This window comes from Acomys minous, assembly GCF_964271855.1.
Source record: "Acomys minous genome assembly, chromosome: 8".
In the NCBI taxonomy this organism is placed as follows: domain Eukaryota; kingdom Metazoa; phylum Chordata; class Mammalia; order Rodentia; family Muridae; genus Acomys; species Acomys minous.
This window is the reverse complement of record NC_140489.1, coordinates 112,643,132-112,664,542: the sequence shown is the minus strand read 5'-3', so window position 1 is coordinate 112,664,542 and position 21,411 is coordinate 112,643,132. Positions and strand designations below refer to the sequence as shown.

General features: G+C 37.7%; 1 protein-coding gene across 3 annotated transcripts in view; it reads left to right on the top strand.

Moving 5' to 3' along the window:
- The window catches only part of SOS1 (SOS Ras/Rac guanine nucleotide exchange factor 1), an 82,162-nt gene that overhangs the window by 35,684 nt on the left and 25,067 nt on the right, over positions 1-21,411 (top strand). For 2 of the 3 annotated variants that reach the window (XM_084793278.1, XM_084793276.1), the window contains 7 exons: positions 6,012-6,139; positions 6,880-7,535; positions 17,079-17,160; positions 18,034-18,156; positions 18,514-18,617; positions 19,741-19,963; positions 21,162-21,281. In XM_084793278.1, coding sequence (XP_084649404.1) covers positions 6,012-6,139; positions 6,880-7,535; positions 17,079-17,160; positions 18,034-18,156; positions 18,514-18,617; positions 19,741-19,963; positions 21,162-21,281 — 1,436 coding nt within the window. The remainder of the gene's footprint in view (positions 1-6,011; positions 6,140-6,879; positions 7,536-17,078; positions 17,161-18,033; positions 18,157-18,513; positions 18,618-19,740; positions 19,964-21,161; positions 21,282-21,411) is intronic. The other variant, XM_084793277.1, reaches the window with a different exon arrangement.

Sequence of the window (21,411 nt, the reverse complement as noted above, 5' to 3'; positions counted from 1 at the left end):
CCTCTGTTTCCCTCAGTGCTAGGATTACAAGGTGTGCATCACCACGCCTGTGTTGTATTTTAAAAGACATTTAATTGTAAATTTTATGTATAACATGCTTATTTGAGAAACTTAGAATGTCTTAAACTTTACAAATGTATAGGATAGGAAATTGCTGTTAATTTCATAATACTGTCAAACTAAGAAATGGAGAAATATGATGGTTCCTAGAGCCAGGAGTGTGAGGAAGAGACTTGTCAGTGGATGGCAGAATTCACTTAGGAGTGAGGAAGGAAAGAAGTATTAAGCTTTATTGTTAATTGAAATATTAAATATTAAAATGAATTTAATAAGTTTGCTCAGAAAATATTAAATCACAAAGAACTGAGGGATTAAGCTGAGTGGCTCTGGCTAACTTTTAAGTAGCTTACTAACACATGTTGCCTAGATAATGTAGGAAGATAAAAGAAATAGACTTCTGACTTCGTTATAATGTAAATTTGCCGAAAATTTGATTTCTTTGTAAATTTGCTCTTAAAAAGTGTTTGTCACACTTCTTGAAAAAATGACTTTGGTTGCCACCTGCTTAGGTCTTACTTGTTTACGATGACTGAGACTATGACTCCTCTGTGAACCCAAAATGTGGCTTGAGGGCAGGGACGTAAAGGCCACCTCCAGATGTCTACACCGTAAGATTACATCATTAAAACCCACTCTAAAAGCCGAAGGACACTGTAATGGAACTAGATCCCCGTACGCTTTAGCTGTGGCCAGTCCCACTTTAGCAAAGAGCTCTCTGCCTCTCTGAGTGCTGGCATGATTTCCTCACTGGATTGGGTCTTTATCCCATGACAGAGGGAATAAATTCAGGAGATCTATTTCAGCCCAGTGTAGAACATGCTTTCAGCATCCTGGGCCAGAAACAAAGATTCAAGGCTAGCCTTGGCTACAGAATAAAATCTTAACCTCAAAATGGAAAAAGTTCATATACATACATATATATGTTTATATGTATATATTATGGCAAGTGCAGCAAATAGTAATATTGTATAGTTTTGAAAATTGCTGAGAATATATTTTAAGAATTTACACTTGAAAAAATATTTGGCAGTACATATTGTTAAATATCTTGTTTTATCAATCACCATGTTGTAAATCATAAATATATACAATTTTTACTTGTCAATTAAAAAGTAATTTTTTCCATTAAAATCATTTATTACTGTTGCTTTGTAGTACAGCTTGAGATAACTCCAGAAGCCCTTTCATTATATAGGATTGTCTTAGCTATTGGGGATTCTTTTGTTTTTCCAAATGCAGTTGAGAATTGTTCTTTCAATATACTCACTTATAAATGAATATTAACCTCATAATACAGGATAACCACATTACAGCACACAGACCTAAAGAAGCTAAATAACAAGAAGGACTCTAGGGAGAATACTTACTTTCTCATTCAGAAGGACAAGAGAATAGACACCGGAATTGGTTGAAGAGAGAGAGTCTGGGAGCCAACGAAGAAGGGATGTAAATTGAACAAATTAAAAAAATTTTAATTAAGATTTTATTTTTGATCATGTATACGCATGTGTGTTTGTGTGCATGTGCCTGCACATGTATCCTCAAGCTAGAATTGTTAAACCCCTTAGAATGGCAGTTAACAGGCAACTGTGAACAGCTGGCATAGGTTCTGAGAGTAAAACTTGGGTTCTCTGGAAGAATAGTATGTACGCTTAATCACTGAGCCATCTTCTCTGTGACCTAAATTTTTACTAATTTTAGTACTACTCAAATTCAAAAAATTATTTTCACAAAATTAGACAATCCTTAGACCCTTTGATTAATTATTAGAAACATTAAAGTTAATATTTTATGTAGTGAAAAAAACTTCCTTGTGCACTTTTTTTTCTTTTTGGGTTTTCAAGACAGGGCTTCTCTGTGTGTAGCCCTGGCTGCCCTGGACTCGATTTATAGACCAGGCTGGCCTCGAACTCAGAAATTCAAGTTCTGGGATCAAAGGCATGTGCCACTATCCTTGGCTTCTTGTGTACTTTTGAAAACTCATTTGTTCCCATAATGAAATTTTTATTAGCTTTATTAAACAAATTTAGATTGGACTCAGGACTAAATATAGTCACCAAGATTCTGAATATTAGTGAATTGGTTCACCGAAAAAAGCTTAGCAACTTTAGTTAATATCTTGTAGAATTACCCCAGTCTCTGCAGAATGCTGGGTCCATATAACTTAAGGGAAAGTAGGTTTTGCTCATTTTAAAAATCAGGTTAAAGTCTGTTATATATGTAGGACGTACATGTTAACATGTTCTAGGGCTGCCATACCAAAGTAGAAACTTTGTGGCTGAAAAGCAATAGTAGTTTGTTCTTATGTAGAGAGAGATCAGGAGTTGACAAAGCTTGCATCTGGTAAGGGGCTGGGAAGGCTGTGAGGAGACAGCAGGCTTCCTGTGGGCTTAGCCTCCACCTGCATCAGGGACATCCCTTCTCATGCTGTGTCAGCATCCAGGCCGTGCTTTCCTTTCTCACACAAAGTTGCCAGGTGGATTTAGGGTTCAGTCAGAATCTAGCATGATTTCATTTGACTAAACCTGCAAAGACCTTATTTCTAATAGGTTTTTCATTTCACTTGTGTTAACTGTGTACATAGTGAAAAGGTCTTTGGACTGACAATCATGCATGACCCTTAGTTTCTAGTCTTGCCTGCCTATGCATTTAAGTGATGATATTCATTTTATATTATGTTGGAGAAAAGCAATTTCTAAAATTAAAATCAATTCATATGCTCCTTTTTAAAAAGGAAGCCACTCTAGCTATTCTATGTTTACTGATTAAATTGAGTTCATAAAATTATACACGGTGCAGGTGGGGAAACGATGTAGTTTAGTAGTAGACTGTCCGCCTACTGTGGCTGAAGTCCTCAGTTCAGTCTCCAGTACCACAAAACCCGAGAACCTCAAAACCAAATACCATATATAGGTTATTTTGTGTTAAAAGAATCAAGTTTTATTCTGGAGGGTGTTTCCATGAATACCATTTTTCTTTCTAGCTCTTTTATACCATCTCTGAACATGTACATTGTGCGTGGACTATACCATGATAACCACCTTGCCTTTGGTTCTTTCTGTTAGCCGGGGCCGGGAGAAGACACGGAAAGCCTTCTCTGTAGCCCAGGCCGCACGAAGCTTGCTCTGTAGCCCAGCTAGCCTTAAAGTTGTGGTGATCCTTCTGCCTCAGACTCCTAGTGCTGGGTGACTTATGAGCCACCACACCTGGCTTCCCACTGCTTGTGTCTGAGGAGCAAACCAGCAAGTAATCCAGGGTATGAATGGTTCCTTTCCTTTATTATCTGTTCAGGAATAAACTTTTTTATTATGCTTTAGAATGAGTCATTAGGCGAGGGTCAGAGTATATGTGATATAACCTCAGTAGAGTGCTTGATAGGTAAACTTGTAGTTTTAGTAACAGTTGCTTGTGGAAAGTAACAAGAATGCTTTTTTTGTGTGTCATATGCATATGATTGCTACTGCTTTGTTTCTGTTGCAAGAACAAGTCATCTCTTTAAGGACAATTAGCTTACGTTATTTCGCATCACTTCCCAGTTTAAATGCACATATAGAAAGGTCTTTATTGTATGTGATGACCACACACCTTTAATCCCAGTACTTGGGACACAGACATGTAGATTCTCTGAGTTTGAGGCCACCCTGGTCTACATAGTGAGATTCTGTCTTTAAAAATAGAAAAGTCACTGTTAAACTGAAATGTTGGAATCTTGCCTGTTATCTATGAAGGCATTTAACTATATAGCTATAAAGAACACTTAAAACAATTTCATCATAAAGCTTTATGGGTTCAAAAGCTGTGGGGCTGGTTTTTAGATATGCTGATAGAGTGTTTTTCTAACAGTGAGTTCCATCCCCAGCACTGCATAAAGTAGAAATGGTGGCCTAAGCCTATAATCCCATCACTTAGAAATGGGAGGCAGGCCTCAGGATTGAGAGTTCAAGGCCAGACTAAGGCACACAAGACTCTCTCAGAAAAAAGAAAGGGAAAAAAAAACTTTGGGCTTATGGCTTTAAAAATACTGACAGTGGGGCTGGAGGAATGGCTCAGTAATTGAAGAGCACTCACTGCTTTTCCAGAGGCCCTGAGCTCAGTTCCCAGCACCCACATGACAGCTAGTAGTAACTGTCTGCAGCTGCACTGCCATTCTCTTTGGCCTCCAGGTCACATGGCGCACAGCCATACATGAAGGCCAAACACCCACACACAAAATAAAACGCAAGCACCTTTTCATATGTCAATATATTCCATATGCAAAACGCAAGTTAAATGATACATAAGACCCTTAAGCATGAAACATTTTGAAAATAGAAAGTCAGTGAATCTCTAAACAGTTTTTTTGTATGTGCTTTATATTAGAATTTTATACATTAGGTATACTTGCTGAGTTGGCTATATAAACATACCAAAGACAGAAGCTAGAGGGATAGCTCAGTAGGTAAGAGCACTTGCTGCTCTTCCAAAGAGCAAGACTTCAGTTCCCAACATCCCTGTAGGTGGTTCAGAAATACCTGTAACTCCAGCACCCTCCTCTGACCTCTGAGGGTACTGCACTCAAATGTCCTTGTCCACGTCCACACCTGCCCACACATGCCCCCCACAGGTACACAATTAAAAACATCTACAATCAGGACAAAATACAGAGGGAACAATATTCTGCCAATTGTCAAACCGTACTCTGTGTGTTACTGATTTGAATGTTTCTGGACTTTACATTTTAGGGAGGGGTAAGCAGAGGAATCGGGGGAGGGGAGAGGAGCGGTGGGGTGGGACCACATGTTTTTTGAGGTCAGAGAACAACTTAAGGGGTTCAGTTTTTTCCTCCTTCCATGTGAGTCCTTAGGATTGAACTGAAGTCATCATGCTTGGCAGCAGCTTGACTTAGTGAGTGATCTTGCTAGCCCTGAATTTTATTTTTGATTCTATACTTTAAGAGTATCTGAGAGGCAGAGGCAGGCGGATCGCTGTGAGTTCGAGGCCAGCCTGGTCTACAAAGTGAGTCCAGGACAGCCAAGGCTACACAGAGAAACCCTGTCTCGAAAAACAAACAATCAAAAAGAACATCTCTATGCCTGGTGCCATGCTAAATTCTATGGGAGTTAGATGCACTTCTGGGCAGTCTCTTTTCAGGAATATGAATGCTGAGTACATCCATGTTAGTGTGTGTTTCAAGGTTCAACATGTTCTTTCAAAAGTGGCTCCTCATGCTTTTTCACATAGAAAACTTGGTAATATGTTAATACAGACAGTGATACACAAGAAGGAAAGTAAAATATTTGAGACAGGTTCTGGTTCTGGAGCTCAGGCTGACCTCAGACTCCCATGTGCTAGAATAAATGCATGGACTACCAAACCTTGCAAAAACAACAAAAGCTGCTGTCTTTTCTTCAGAGATAGCTTGTATTAGGATTACAGATGTCTGCCACAATGTCTGTATTATATGGTGTCAGAGAATAGAACTCACAGCTTCATGTATGCTAGGTAAACACTACTAGGCTATACCCTCAGCTCAGAAAAATACTTGAAAAAATAAATTTACTAAGAGCACTTGTTGGTCTTGCTTCAGACCTGGGTTCTGCTCCCAGCACCCACATAGCAGGCCACAGCCACCTACAACTCCAGCTCTAGGGGACCTGACATTCTCTTCAGACCTCTGTGGGCATGAAACACTCATAGGGTACACTTTCACATACGTAGGCAAAAACTGATACACATAAAACTTTTTAAAAAAGCTGAGCGAGGTGGTGCATGCCTTTAATCCCAGTACTTGGGAGGCAGAGGCAGGTGGATTGCTGTGAGTTTGAGGCCAGCCTAGTCTAGTCCGACACAGCTAAGGCTACACAGTGAAACCTTGTCTCAGGGGGGAAAAAAAAGAAAGAAAAAGAAAAAGCCAAATGAGCATTAATTTTATCCTTGACTAAAGTGAGGTTTTTATTTCCCCCTTTTCACAGCAGTTAGAAGAAAAGAGTGAAGATCAAGAAGACAAGGAGTGTGTGAAACAAGCGATAACAGCCCTGCTTAATGTCCAAAGTGGCATAGAAAAAATTTGTTCCAAAAGTCTTGCAAAACGAAGACTGAGGTGAATATTCCTACTTTAACGTCTCTTCCTTTCTACCCTGAAAGCTGTGGTACAAATCCAGGGGCCTTAGCTCCGCTCCTTGAGTAAACAATGAAGAAACGGTGTTAGTGACAAGCTTGGTCTTTCAGAGGAAGTGACATCAAAGCCGGGAGAATTTGTTATTGTTTGAAAAACCTTTCATATTTGTGCATTTTCCTTGTATACTCCCAGACAAGAACTCCCGAGGAGCAGCTGGTGAACTGACGGAGACAGAGCAAAGTGTGCCGGGTAGATTTATGCCAGCATCACTGTTATGTCAGAGTCAAATTAGAAATGTTCTTTAGTCTGGGGATTATAAAACTCAAGATATTAATTCAGTTAGCAGATCTTCTACTTTCCTAATTATAATATGTGCTGTAATGCTTTTATCTTTCAGTTTTGTGCATTTAAAAATACTTAAATTTACTTTCATCTCTTAAATTTTTTATTTTACTGTATTGGGCTACTTTTTGATGTTTATCTTTCTAAATATTTAGTATTCAAGGCAGAAATAATAATTTTGTGCCTGAATTTAATTTTATAACTATGAAAAGATTTCTGTGCCATTTTAATTTCCAGTTGTATAGTTATATATACTATTTGGAGAAATAGTAAGCATCATGTCAGTGATGTTTTAAGTTCTATTTTGCCCTGTCACCTTATCAGCATAAACCCTAAATCCTGTCTGCTGTGTACTAATAGTGTCTTTTCCTTCACCCCAGTGAGTCTGCATGTCGGTTTTATAGCCAGCAAATGAAGGGGAAACAACTAGCAATCAAGAAAATGAACGAGATTCAGAAGAATATTGATGGTTGGGAGGGGAAAGACATTGGACAGTGTTGCAATGAGTTCATAATGGAAGGAACTCTTACACGTGTGGGAGCCAAACATGAGAGACACATATTTCTCTTCGATGGCTTAATGATTTGCTGTAAATCAAATCATGGGCAGCCAAGACTTCCTGGTGCTAGCAATGCAGAATATCGTCTTAAGGAAAAGTTTTTTATGCGAAAGGTACAAATTAATGATAAAGATGACACCAGTGAATACAAGCATGCTTTTGAAATAATTCTGAAAGATGGAAATAGTGTTATATTTTCTGCCAAGTCAGCTGAAGAGAAAAACAACTGGATGGCAGCACTGATATCTTTGCAGTACCGGAGTACCCTGGAGAGAATGCTCGACGTAACAATGCTGCAGGAAGAGAAGGAAGAGCAGATGAGACTGCCGAGTGCGGATGTGTACAGGTTTGCAGAGCCCGACTCTGAGGAGAACATTCTGTTTGAAGAGAACGTGCAGCCCAAGGCTGGGATTCCAATTATCAAAGCAGGAACTGTGATTAAGCTGATTGAGAGGCTTACGTACCATATGTATGCAGGTAAGAGACACTGTTTTCCTGCCCGTGTGGATTGGTTTGGTAGGTGGGTTATTATGCCCAAGATAGAAAACTAACAAGCAAAGCCTTCTCTAATAGCCAAGCTTTGACTAAAACCACCATTCTGTATTTCTTTCAAGTTTTTATATTTACAAAAGAGATAAAAAGGTCCCTTGACTAAAGTTACCTGGTAAAAAGCAATAGAAACAAGACTAAGCATCAGTGTGAGTGTCTAAAGGTTCCTACTCCTATGCTGGGTTTTTCTTCTTCTATAACTGGGTTACAAACCAAGTAATATGTTAAAATATTCATCCATCATAAAAATTGTGCTGGTGGCAAAAACATACACAGTGTTGCCTCTTAGTCTCCATTCCTACATCTACTTAGGAAATCTGGAAGCTATTCCCATTTTCAGTGTTTTGTTCTTAATGTGACATGTGCAAACAGTTTTACCTTAGCAGGTTTTAAAGACAACCTAGGGACATGCCAGGCAGAATGAAATACTGTGGCCGAGAAGAGGGGCCACGGTGAGGCATGTCACACGGTCTGACGCGTAGTGGGGAGTCTGAGAAGTGTTATCTCAGGGTTGTGATGAGCACAACGCACTGAGCTCACACTGCGCCCCTCACCAGGCTAGAGTGCCTTTTTGTCTCAGAACCATAGTTTTCATCTCAAATCTGTATCAAATAGCTACCTTAGTGTGTCGTTAGAAAGTATAAATGAAATAGTGAATGTAAAAGCTATTTGTAAATTTAAACGCAAATTTTCAAAGAATGTTTTTTCTTTAAAAGATACATGTGATTTAAAATTAGTATAACTAATAATATGATATTCTTAAATACCTGAATATGAAAATTAACATCTATCCCTGTACTTCTCATTTAAATATATCCCTGTTTTTAGGAAATGTGTGTTTCTGGGGGGAAATTTATTTTCCCATTTTAAAAATAATGTAAAATAGGTTCTCTGTTTCCTTTGGAAGGCAATCTGCTCCGGAGATTAGCTTTTAAAAAATATCCATTAGTTTTCTTACTTTGTAAAACTGAATAGCATTTAACAAGGCTTTCTCATTCAGTTTATTAAACATACAAGCAGACCTTTCTATGGCTGGAAATTACCAAAGGGAGAGAAGTTAAATTCGAGTAATATTTTTATTGGTGATCTCAAATACTTTAAATGTAATAGTTGCCATTATCTATGTATCTCTGGGATAATAAGCTAGATTTAGTTTTGCTTTCACTTGTTTGGACTCTGAGGGCCTTTTCCATGGTATTCGCCGAAAGTGAGCTTTACATGCAGTTGGGCCTCTCTGAGCACGCAGTTTTCAGCGGCCGTGCACAGCAGCTGAAACATACTGATCAGTAAGAGAAGCCTCATCTGGGGCTGCAGCTTTACTATAAAGTTTCATCTAGAAGCTTCTATAGTCAGTATGTGCATTTTATTAAAAATTTAAAAACTAAAACAATTTAAGAAAATTTAAGCTATCTAATAGTTACAGAAAAGATAAATAGGCTACCTTTCTTTTTACATATAAAGCTGTTTTTAAAAGTTTTCAGTAATCATTAATGACCTATCTATTCCCATGATCTTTATTAACCTTCTATATAGTGCTTAAAATTATACAATTATAAAAACATTTAATTAACCCAAAATTTGTAGGTTTCAAATACTCTTTAAGTAAATTTTTGACAATAAAAGTTCAAGTAATTTATCTTGCCACATTGTCTTTATTTTTAAATCCTTGTGAATTAGAAACCTGTTCATTTTACCCTCCATACTGTTTGCTTGTTTGTTTTTTTAAGAAAAGGACAAAGCAAAAACCATAAGTTCAATGAATTTGAACTGAATGGTAATACTGTAGTGTCACAGGGACTGACTTGTGGCCCTAAGTAGGTTTTTGAGGGGTGACATTCTTAGACTATTTAGAGTAAATTATTTTTTGTATTTTATCTCTGGTTATTAAGAACAGATTTTAATTTTCTCTACAGTATAGTCAATGATGATCACCAGAGCAAGCCGTTCTTTTTCTATTAAAAGTCAATTGTTAATTATTTCCATATTCTAAAACCTACAATTTGTTTCTATAACATTTTAAGCTGCTATATTTGACAGAATTACTTTATGATTAGCAGTTATAAGTTATAACCTATTAATTAATTTATTTAGGCAAATCTTTTTTTTTTTTTTTTTTTTTTTTTTTTTGGTGAGTATACATTTAAGCATACCTCAGTAAGCTAATGGGTTTTCTGTGATCTAGCAGTTGTCATTCCTTATGTGTGTAATCCTACTAAAGTCTACTTCTGTCATGATGTTATCTTATACATCTGATGATTATCCTGCTGTCAACTTTTAGCTTTTGCATAGAGTAGTATTTTGCATGATATTTCTTAATATAATCCAATGAGATTATTTTAATTATTTTTAATTTTTTTATGTGTATGTCTCTGCACCATGTGTGTGTAGTTGTGTAGTGCTGGTGGAGTCAGAGGAGTGTGTCTGATTTCCTGGGACTTGAGTTACAGATTTGTTAGGAATCAAACACAGGTTCTCTGGAAGAGCAGCCAGGACTCTTTTTTTGTTTGTTTGTTTGTTTTGTTTTGTTTTGTCTTTCAAGATAGGGTTTCTCTGTATAGTAGCCCCTGGATGTCCTGGAACTCTTTTTGTAGACCAGGCTGGCTTCGAACTCATGGAGATCCACCTGTTTCTGCTTCCCTAGTACTGGGATTAAAGGTGTGCGTCACCATGCCTGGCTGCAGCCAGTACTCTTAACCATTGAGTCATTTGCCCCAGTCTGTGTTTTACTTTTTAAAATTAAAAATATTTAAATCCTTCCAATATTAAAAAGAAAATGTCAATGTCATAACTAAATTTGTAGATATCTTTTTTGTCCTGCTTTGAAATTTAATTAAATATTTTATCTCCAATATGTTACAGTATAACCAGAGTCCACCAGCAACTTCATGAGCTTGAAGTACATGGAACTAGTGTTGCTAGTTACTAGCCGTTCTTTGACATGTTTATGAAGTCTTTACTTATAGCGTAGGGTTTTTTTAAATAGGCCAACTACTCTATGAAGCTCATTATTGGCTTGTTATGACAGCATAAAATATGCACTTGATAGACAGCCATGGGTTTGTAAGACATAAAAGCAGTATTGTGAGGTCTCACCCACCTACGTTGACCCACCTAAGTTGTCCTCTGTACAGTGACAACAGATACAGTCTCACTTGTGAGATTATTTAATGAGCTTATTTTACTTTTTAAAAAAAGATTTTAAAAAACTTTATGTGTATGCATCATATGTGTGCAGTGCTAGTGTAACTGATGTAAACATTAGTCTGTTTTCCTTTTATTCACATCCCTTTTATCAAAAAAGGGATTTTGGTTTGTCTAGTTAGTTACTAGGGTGTTCTTGTTGGAGAACATGCAGCACAGGTTGTTGCTTACACCGAGACAAAAGCTAAAAGTAGTAACACATTTTTATTATATAGTGAAAGGCACTGTATATAATACATGAGAAAACTGATAACTGATGATGAACATAACACTTAGACATAATCTAGAATATTGTAAATTGCTCAGACATAATAAAAAAACAGAAGAGAAATTGGCTCACATTTGAGTAACTCAGGTTAAGTTTGGCTTCAGTTACCTTGATTTCTCAAGTGTTACAAACAAGGTTACACACCTGTAGTGCCAGGAGCTGCCCACACCCTCAGTTTATAAACAGAAGCCCAAGACCACTTCGGGTTGTTTGATTTGCTACAAATCCTATCAGTTGATTACACAATGAAATATAGAAATTAATTTATTTATTCAGCAGAGTACATGTTCTACCCATGTCCCACTGACACTTTCAAACTGAGTTTAAAATTTTATTTTAATATGACACTTTAAAAAAAGTTATACATGATGAATAATAAAATTAATGGAGTTTTAATCACTCTCATGGTGGTTATTCATTTGGGGCAAATACAGGTATACTATGAAGAGATAGTTTTGTTTTGTTTTTTAATTGAAATGGGTAGTGAGTTTTGAGTATTGTGATGCATAGATTTGCATGCAGTTAGATTTTGCTTATCTCTTATTTCTGGGCATGGGAACTATTCTGTCATGGCCTATACTTCAGTCTCTTTGTTTTATTTCCTTGCTATGTTACTGGGAGAGGACACCTGAGTGCTGGGATTACAGGTATTTGCTACCAGATTTTTCCCTGATAGAGCCCAGTCATTGGGTATCAGAATAACTTGCTCTATAAATGTAAAGCTTTCTGGAAAAATACATTTATGTTTAGGTGAGTTAGAAGATGGCTAGCATACATGAGTGGTAACAGTCTGATGTAGAGTATAATTTATAACTTGTCCTTAACCCCCAGTGTTTCTGGACATAGAGTAAATCACTGACTGGATTAGATTTGAGGGAATTCTTTCTGAATGCTGGAAGGAAAGTTACTCAGTTGGATTATTTTAAATTTAGCAGTGATATGAAGAGACAGTTTCCTTACCTAAAGTAGGCAATCACAAAGCAATGTCACAAGAGAAAGGGAGAACAGGAAGTTCACTTCATAGGGCTGCTGGAGACACTGAAATACAACTTATTGTGAGATACAGCAACACATATGTCTTATGGTTGGCCATAGTCTGGTCATACACTGTAGAAAATGGGACAGTAAGTTTGAGGCAAGGGTAATGAAGTGTGGGAAACTGTTTCCTTTATGTGGTAAACTACTTTTGTAGAAGATGAAATTGAGAAAACCTAAGACCTTTTTATTTGATGTATTTACTACTGTCTTTGCACTCGAATATAAAATGTTCAAAATTCTACTTTAGATTTGGGTCTATATCTTGCATAAGTTCAGTTTGGGCGTTTAACTTTTAAACTCTGAACAATTTTTGATCTATAGGGCAGTGCTCTTCTATTTTTAAACCCTGATTTTTTTTAAGTGTTTGTGCGTCAGCATAGCGTCTGTTTCCTTTTTTTAAGGAATTCAAAAGTGATTGTTTATAAGTCCTTGCTGAGGAGCTTATTGTTTCTTGAGGTTTTAAATGGCTGTATTAAAAGGGAGTATTATCACATGAGCAGACATCCTGATTAGGGTGGTGGGGGAGGGGTGTTCTGCATAAATAGCTTTTTAAAGTAGTAAATATTTCATAAGTCTTATGATCTTGCCGTATTAAATGTCAAATGTTAAGTCAAAATAGGGGCAGAAAAAGGAAAATTGATGACCTCAAATCTAACATGCCACATTCTCAACACTAGATATAATGTAGACATAGTTAAAGTTCTGAAGATTTAAAAAAATTGTACAGAAAATAACACAGAATTGTCCAGGGGTTGGGGCCAGCTAGAAGGCCAGCAAAAAAAAAAAAAAAAAGTAACCATGTTCTGGGGATGTAGCTCAGTTGGTTGAATTCTTCCCTAGCTACATGCAGCGCTGGGTTCAGGCCCTGTAAACTTGGCATACACATGCCCGTCATCTTTGCCTTAACGCTCAGGAGGTAGAGGCAGGAGAATTAGAAGTTCACAGTCATCTCAGCTGCATAGTCAGTTTTGGGTCATTCTGAGATACATGAGACCCCATCTCAGAAAACAAACAAACAAAAACAAAAAAAATTAACTATAGCTTACAGTTGAAGAGACATGGGCCTCTGCCAAGAGCTTCAGACTAGATTCACTAGTTATTTGTATAAAGAATGCATGGAGAGGAGAAAGCTGAGGAACCATGAACACAGTAGGAAAATGTAAGGTTACCTCTGGTGGGTTAGAAACAACCAGAACGTTTTCGTTGTTGCTTGTGTTGAAACTGTAGGGTTATGTCTGAGTAATACTTTTCTAGACTATCTTTTTCTTAATACACTGGAAGAGAATATCAGATTGAGCTACTTTTTTATTTGTGGATGTTTATTCATGCTTGTACCTTAAAGCCAAAGTCTGCCTGATTTTCTTATTTTTACACATTTGCCTCCTGTTTCTAAAACCCCAGTTTAGAATATAGGTAGCTGCATAACTGCCGCCACAGGCAAGCAGCAGTGTGTTAGTTTTCAGTCATTGTCTGTTAAGCGGAAGGGACTGTCCTTATTGGTGAACACTTTTAAAATATCAGATTAATTTAGGCCTTTGCAATGTCATAAAGATAAAGCTCTCGTGGTTGATGTGGCATAGCATGTGCTTGAGTCTTTGCGATAGAGAAATCAATACAGCAGAAACAAAAATAGCTTCTGTATAAAATTTCAAAATAACAGGTAAGACCTCTCAAGATAAGTTTGTTACTCATCAGGAATTTTTCATTGCTTTAGATTAGAAATAGAGTGTGTGTGTGTGTGTGTGTGTGTGTGTGTGTGTGTGTGTGTGTGTGTGTGTGTGTGTGTGTAAACCAGCATGGGAATATGGGTAGCTTTTAATCCTTCCTTCTTTCCTTCCTTCCTTTTTCTAAATACTTAAGCTTTTTCCAGCTTTCTTGCAGTGTTTTCCTTCTTCCACTTGTACCCCATCCTCCCTTTTTGGCAAGGCTGCTTTTAGCTTCCAGCCAAGATAAGAACAAACTAAGTTTCAGTCACGTTAGGCCACACCACGGCAGCGCGTACTGGGGGGAATGTGTTCTGTGCACCAGCACCGGAGGCTCCTCTTACAAACAATGTTACAGGAAGATCAGCTGCTGCTCCCTAACATTCCAAGAATTAGAAGATCATAATTAGATTGCTCATCCTAGTGACTTCTGGTGCCTCTAACCAGCTTAGCAGTTACAACTGCACTCTGAAGTAACTATTGGTGTCAACTTCTATAGTGACACAGTAATTCGTTGATAAACTCTGTATTTAGATCTCAGGGCTAGGGAAAGCTTAGGAGGATCCTTAGATTCCAGGCGGGTTTCTGGTTTGGTAGAAAACAGCACCAGAATGGCAATCACACAGCCCTTCTCATTCCTGCAGTTCCCACACTCTACTGTCTGACCATCGGGCCTTTGACCTGACCTACTCACCGCCCAGAAATTGTATGGCATGAATGTTAGTGAAAACTCCATTGATGATGTTACCCAGTAGGCTTCAGGGACTGATGTGGCCCTGAGTTCCAGCACTGTCATTAGTTGCTGGCCTGAGATGCACACCCCACTTTTAAACACTAGCCATACTTGTCTTAAAATATACTCTAGGCCCTGCTTCTCTTCTGTCCGAAACCCACAGCTTTTAACCTGATGTTGGGTGGTGTGTGAGAAGAAATAGTTGTTAGTGTGGATGTTAGATCATCAGCCTGAAGTAAACCTGTGTTTGGAGAAGGGGTGGGCGCACACTCTCAGATGTGGAACACAGCCCAGAGATGCTCAGAGATTTCATCTAGGATACACAGGCTCTCTCCAGCAGGGACAGCGAGCATCCCAACTGTGGCCACTGCTGTTGCCTCCTAAACACATGCTATTTTGAGACGCCTCACCTTACAAATAGATTTGCAGAACAGGAAGAAGATTCTTGAAAGGGAGGGTTGTGGTGGAACCGATAAATATCTCTGTTTTAAAATCTTGTACAGCCTTCTGTTTTTAAATCTTTTCTTCTGGATGAGACATTAGTCTTTAACTGAGGATCTCTGTAACTGAAGACAAACAATAAAATACCAACAGAAAGCAAATTATTAAAAAGAGTTTATGTATTTAAAATACTTTTACCAGTAACCCACTCTAGCCTCAGGTGGTATAAACTAAAGGAAGGAACTAAGTAAAACCAAAGAATGTTTTAGCTGGAGGCAAATCAAACATGCCTATATACTCCCAGCAGTTGGGAGACTAAAACAAGAAGGCTGTGACTTCAAGGCCAGCCTGGAGACCTAGCTAGGCCTGGTCTCAAAAGCAAAAAAACCTCCTACAATAATATTTTTTTTCTTCAATAAATTTTTCTTCAAAGTGAATAATTATTAAATATTTTCAATTCAGGGCTGTTCGATAGTTACATCAGTTCATCATCTTGATATGCCAGCAGATTAGATGAAGATTCTAGCTTGTCATAAATCCATGAATTTGAGTTTAAGGTAAAAAAAAAAAATCACTGTGTGATCTCTTAAGGTTAAATGTGGGGTGCTTCTAAGGATCAGCTTTAATTTTTTTCTAAGTATACTCTAATTTCACTAAACCTTATCCTAATAAAAGACTTCTTATAAAACTTTGATCAATAATATATAGGCATTTACTGCCATCAGTGAATTTACCATCAGAGTTTACCATGTCCGTAATGTAAATGGGGAAATGTTCTCCAAAAAGACTCAAGTTACCTGATGTTCTCCCTTCTTTTAAAGGTTTATGATTAAGTGTGGGTGGACCTTAGAAAAATCTGAGTTGTAGGAGTGAGTGGAGGTTTTGAGACACTCTTGTTCTATATCTCTGTCTGGCCTTGAACTCCCAGGGATCTGCCTGCCTCTGCCTCTGCTGAGGTGGAAGGCTCATGCCACCACACCCAGAGAAATGTTTGGTTTTCTGTTTGTTTTCTCCTCTGGTATGAGAAAATGTCTTTCCCTTCTTCATGCAGAAGACAACAGCCTAGGTCTTTTGGGTTGATGACAGCCACCCTTCTCCTAACCTGCGAGAATACTGTCAAGGAAAGATGAGAGGAGGCAACCCTAGGAGAGTGATGCGACTCAGAGGGCCTCTATTTTAGTCCATGGAGATGTAAACGCACAGCAGGCCTTTGAAGAAGGGGTTGGCGCCTCCTGCTCTTATGACTGAACTTCCACTGAAACGACTTCAAATAAAAAGCATTGGGAAGAGATAAAATGAGGGTTTTTTTTTCTAGAACTTTTTGTTTCGTTTTTTAATATCTTAAGGTTCACACATGCTCATGAGTATGGCAGGAACAAGCAATGTTTGTGTGCGTGCGTGCATGTGCACATGAGAATGACAACAACTTTGGGGATCTGAGGTTGAACTCAGGATCAAGTGTGTGTGGCAGAGGACCACTGTGTGTCAATTGAGACCAGTTGAAAGTGGTTTAGCTTATCCTACTACTACGCTTCTAGCTTTATGCTTTGTAACGTGATCTAAAGGAAGTTAGGGAACGCAGTTAATTAAACTGAATGTCAGGAAATGGATGGGTTCTTGGCTGGTGATGCTTTGAGATCTTGGCAGCAAACGGGAACCTAGTTCAGTTCCCTGCCCTCACTTTTCTTCATTGCACATTCCTTGCCAGTGGTGAGTGTAAGACAGGGCAAAAAGTCATCTGGTTATATTTTACAGTCCGTGTTTTTTGAGGTTTCTTTGTTTTGTGTGGGTTTTCTGGGGTGGGGATGGGTTTTTTGCCACTGATTTAGGAAGCACTGAAGCTATAGTACATTATAAAGCCCAGAGCTGTGGTGAAATATTTGGGGACTTTTTTGGTTTTTTTGAGACAGGGTTTCTCTGTGTAGCCCTGACTGTCTTGGGACTCACAGAGATCCACCTGCCTCTGGGATTAAAGGCATGTGCCACCGCGCCCGACTTGTTTGGGAACTCTTTAAGTGTTTGATTTCTTTTAAAGCTGAAGATAATTGTTTATTTAAGACTTTAATATTTGTCCCTTTTCTTCCTAGATCCCAATTTTGTTCGGACATTTCTTACAACATACAGATCCTTTTGCAAACCTCAAGAACTACTGAGTCTTATAATAGAAAGGTCTGTCAGTTTTAAAGGTTCAAGTTCTTTGGTTTTGAAAAGATAAGATACATGTTTCTCATAAATGTATTAACAAGCTTAGCTGTAGTTGAACTCTTAGGATAAAACTCCTGGGTTCACAAAAATATGCTAACCTTGATTATTTAAATAGATTCTCTATCTTTTTTTCTTAACATTGATTTTAGTATTTAAAACTCCAACTTTTCACGGTCTGGGGCTTGATTGAATCATGGGCCTTTGGCTCAATCTAAGCAGTATTCCCAGCCCACGCTAGTCAAGTTAAACAACTATATAACCCTGGATGACTTACACTCGAGGCTGGGCATAGGCCTGCAATCCAACAACTTGGGAGGTAGAGGCAGGAGGATCAGGAGTTGAAGGTCATTTTGACTATACATGGGGAATTTAAGGTTACCCTCAACTACATGAAAACATGTATTTAAGATAGAACTAGAAATTCAGATTTTAATGCTTCACAAGCTCTAAACAAGCTTCAAATATACTACATATTGAATAAAATTAATCTTGTAAGTGAGCAAATGCTTAAGTTTCAAGCACTTGTCACCCTTAAAATTATGTCTACCAATACAGAGTAATCTACAGACTAAAAATGAACATGAGTTTCGTTTTAAATTTTATATGTATTTTTATTTTGCTTCTTGTTAGTTCTAGCTGTTAGCAAAATTAACTTTTTAAAAAATATTATTAGCCTTCACATTATAAAAGCCATGTGGATTTTCACTGATGTGTATATCTATGTGTAGTAATTTTTTATAGTATACTCCTGATTGTACTGATAAGTATAAATAAAAGTTTGTGAATTTGAATTTAATATAATGTTTTCATTAGTCTTTTGTTTCTGTTTCATGTTAGATTTGAAATTCCAGAGCCTGAGCCAACAGAAGCTGACCGCATAGCTATAGAGAATGGAGACCAGCCCCTGAGTGCAGAGCTGAAAAGGTTTAGAAAGGAGTACATTCAGCCTGTACAGTTGCGGTAAGCAGGAAGGACGTGGGCGCAGCTTCTCCAACCTGTGTTTCAAAGTGCAAGTGTTCAAATCCAGGCAGCAGCTGGCAGGCAGAGGCAGGCAGATCTCTGAGATCCAGGACAGCCTGATCTACAGAGTGAGTTCCAGGACAGCCAGGACTACACAAAGAAACCATGGGTCGAAAAACTAAAGCCAAACAGAAGTGGACATGTTCAAACTGTTCCTAAGCAAGGTGAAGGGTAGCAAACCGAGTGGATTAACTGAGAGTCTCGTCTGAGTTACTGTAGCCTTGGGAGGCTGCTTACTTGTTTGATGTGTACACTCCATGTGAGATCCCATGTAATCCAGTTGTGTTATTGCCACAGAGTGTTAAATGTGTGTCGGCACTGGGTGGAGCACCACTTCTATGACTTTGAAAGAGATGCAGACCTTTTACAAAGAATGGAGGAATTTATTGGAACAGTAAGAGGTATGATTTTCTTTAGTTTCTGTTTTTACATATGATAAAATTACCAGTGTGGTTACCCTCAATTGATGCCATTTCAGCTCATTTGAAAATGTTAAACTTTCTCATCATACAGCATTAGGCTGGATGTTGTGGCACATGCCTCAGGGGGCAGAGGCAGGAGGCTGTCTAGGAGTTCCAGGACAGCCAAGACTCCAGTAGTGAGATCGTGTCTCGGAAAACAAAGCAGTGACAACAGCAGAATGTGGCACTGACACCTGTAAATTGCCCAGCAGTCACCCTGCTGACTCAACATACTTTTATCTGTTACCGACTGGTTCTTTTAGCCTCCGCGTAAGCTAGACCACTTCATTGAAATTATGTTCACCTATAGTAGGGGTTAGAAATTTTTTTACCACTGTAACACCATTGATAAAGGTGAATGGTTAGCTAAATTAGAACAAATCAGAGAGATAATAAATAGTATATTATACTGAAAGACCACTAACCAGATACATAATTTTGATTCTTGAGACTTCAGTTTACTTATGAAAAACATGGGAGACTAGGGTTGATTATCTCCAAGGTTTCCTTTACTTTAAAAATTCTGCGATTATATGACTCCAAAGGTGCCCTAGACAAACTGGTTTTATATCCATTGTTCTGTCTAAATGAAAATCAGAAAATAAAGGGCTAAATAGATTACTTTCCTATACAGCACAAAAGACAGCCACATCAAAAAGTAGACTAATATGATGAATCAGTCCTCATAAGTGAGTTATAAAATCAATATTAATTAAATATGTGAATGTATGTAATTTACTCTTACTAATCTTTCAGTTTGTATGGAATATAGATTGTATAATAGGATTATAAAAATAGTATTTTGAACTAACTTTTAAAATGTTGGAGGGGAAAAAAATCAAATAGTTTTAAATTCACTTAGGAAGTTCTGCATACATGCCAAACTATTAACAGTGATTACTGGTGTGTAAGGATGAGAGGGAGACGGGGAGGGAAACTTTTAATAGTCACTTTGCTTATTTGAACTCTACAGCAATTATTTATTCATGTATCACTTGTATTGCTTTAAACATTTTTTTAAAGTATTAAAGAGTATTTAAATGTTTGTTAAAATGTATTTCAGGTAAAGCAATGAAAAAATGGGTCGAATCCATCACTAAGATAATCCAAAGGAAAAAAATTGCAAGAGACAATGGCCCAGGTCATAATATTACATTTCAGAGCTCACCTCCCACAGTTGAGTGGCACATAAGCAGACCTGGGCATATAGAGACTTTTGACTTGCTCACCTTACACCCAATAGAAATTGCTCGACAACTCACTTTACTTGAATCAGATTTATACCGGTATGTTATTTAACATTCAAACTCAGAAGTTATCTCAAAAGTTCATTTCTAAAATGGAGTACATTTTCTGCCTTTTAGGGTTGTCATAGGGGTAAATGAAGCATTATATGTGTTTGTACAAGCATTAGGGCATGGCAGGAGGTTCTAGTCCTTTTGCCCCCTTGATATGCTTAACTTTGTGCTCTGTCCAGTTAATCCCTGCTTAGTATGCTCAGCTCAGATTCTGGCAGGACCAATTGCTGGCTTAAGTTTCCTTGTGTAACTCTCATCTGTCTGCTTGTTTCTTGCAAGGAAAGTGAAGCCAAAGACTGTACTAACTTGTAAGACTGTGAGGTTTCCAGTGTGTGCAAGAGTATGGCAAGGCTGAGCACAAAGCAGGAACACAGAAACTGTTCCTCTAGTTACTCCATAGTACAAGCCACTGCCACTACTATGTTAAACTTAAGTCTCAGCCATCGTTTAGACCTTTATAATTCAGTATTGCTCATTGATGAAACTAGTTGAAAAAAAATGTTCCTGGTTTTAAACTCTATTTAAAATCTCAGCTATTAATCACAAAATGAGAAAAGGAGCTAACTTTATAAATTCTTTCACTATGTTTATCATGGTCCCCAAATGATAACATTAGAATTTTAAAGTTCATTTTCAAAGACAATTTTGTAGGATGGCTTTTCTTTTCTATCAATTGTAAGAGCAAAAACAAACCAAAAACGAGTTTTAAGTGATTGCTGTACCCTCATTGGTTATTTTATAGATACTATTTAAATAACTATCTTACCATCCTAACTTAGTAAATAGTGTCTGTAAGTGCTTTAAAAGAAAAAGACATTATGTAAAGGTGTGCAGTAAATACAAAACCACCATGGTCATAGAGGCTGTGATCCCAGCACTCAGGAGGCTGAAGCAGAGAACTGCCATGTGTTCCAGGACAGCTGGGCTAGATAGCAAGAGCCTAGCCAAGGCTATATAGGAAGACACTGTCTTTAAAAATAAGCAAGTAAGCAATAAATGCATTATATAAGAGTAGCTACCAAAGTATTTTTTAATCTGAAAACATAAAAGAAAAAATTGTAAATATTCATCTTGTTTTCACCAACATTCTGTTGACAAACCAGGAACATTTATAAAAGTAGTTTAGTTTTTCTTAAACTATACTGAAGGAGAAATGTGATATGCCTTTTTATGTTGATGATTTTAGAGCTGTACAGCCATCAGAATTAGTTGGAAGTGTGTGGACAAAGGAAGATAAAGAAATTAATTCTCCCAACCTTCTGAAAATGATTCGACACACCACTAACCTCACTCTATGGTTCGAAAAGTAAGTGCTATTGATATTTTGTTCTGTAGCAATGGGTAGGCTATGAATTCCAGGCTGTGTTGTTTCTGTGTGTCACGTGCCTTTAGTTATTTAATTTCCCTTTCTTATACACTAAATATTTTTCTAGTGT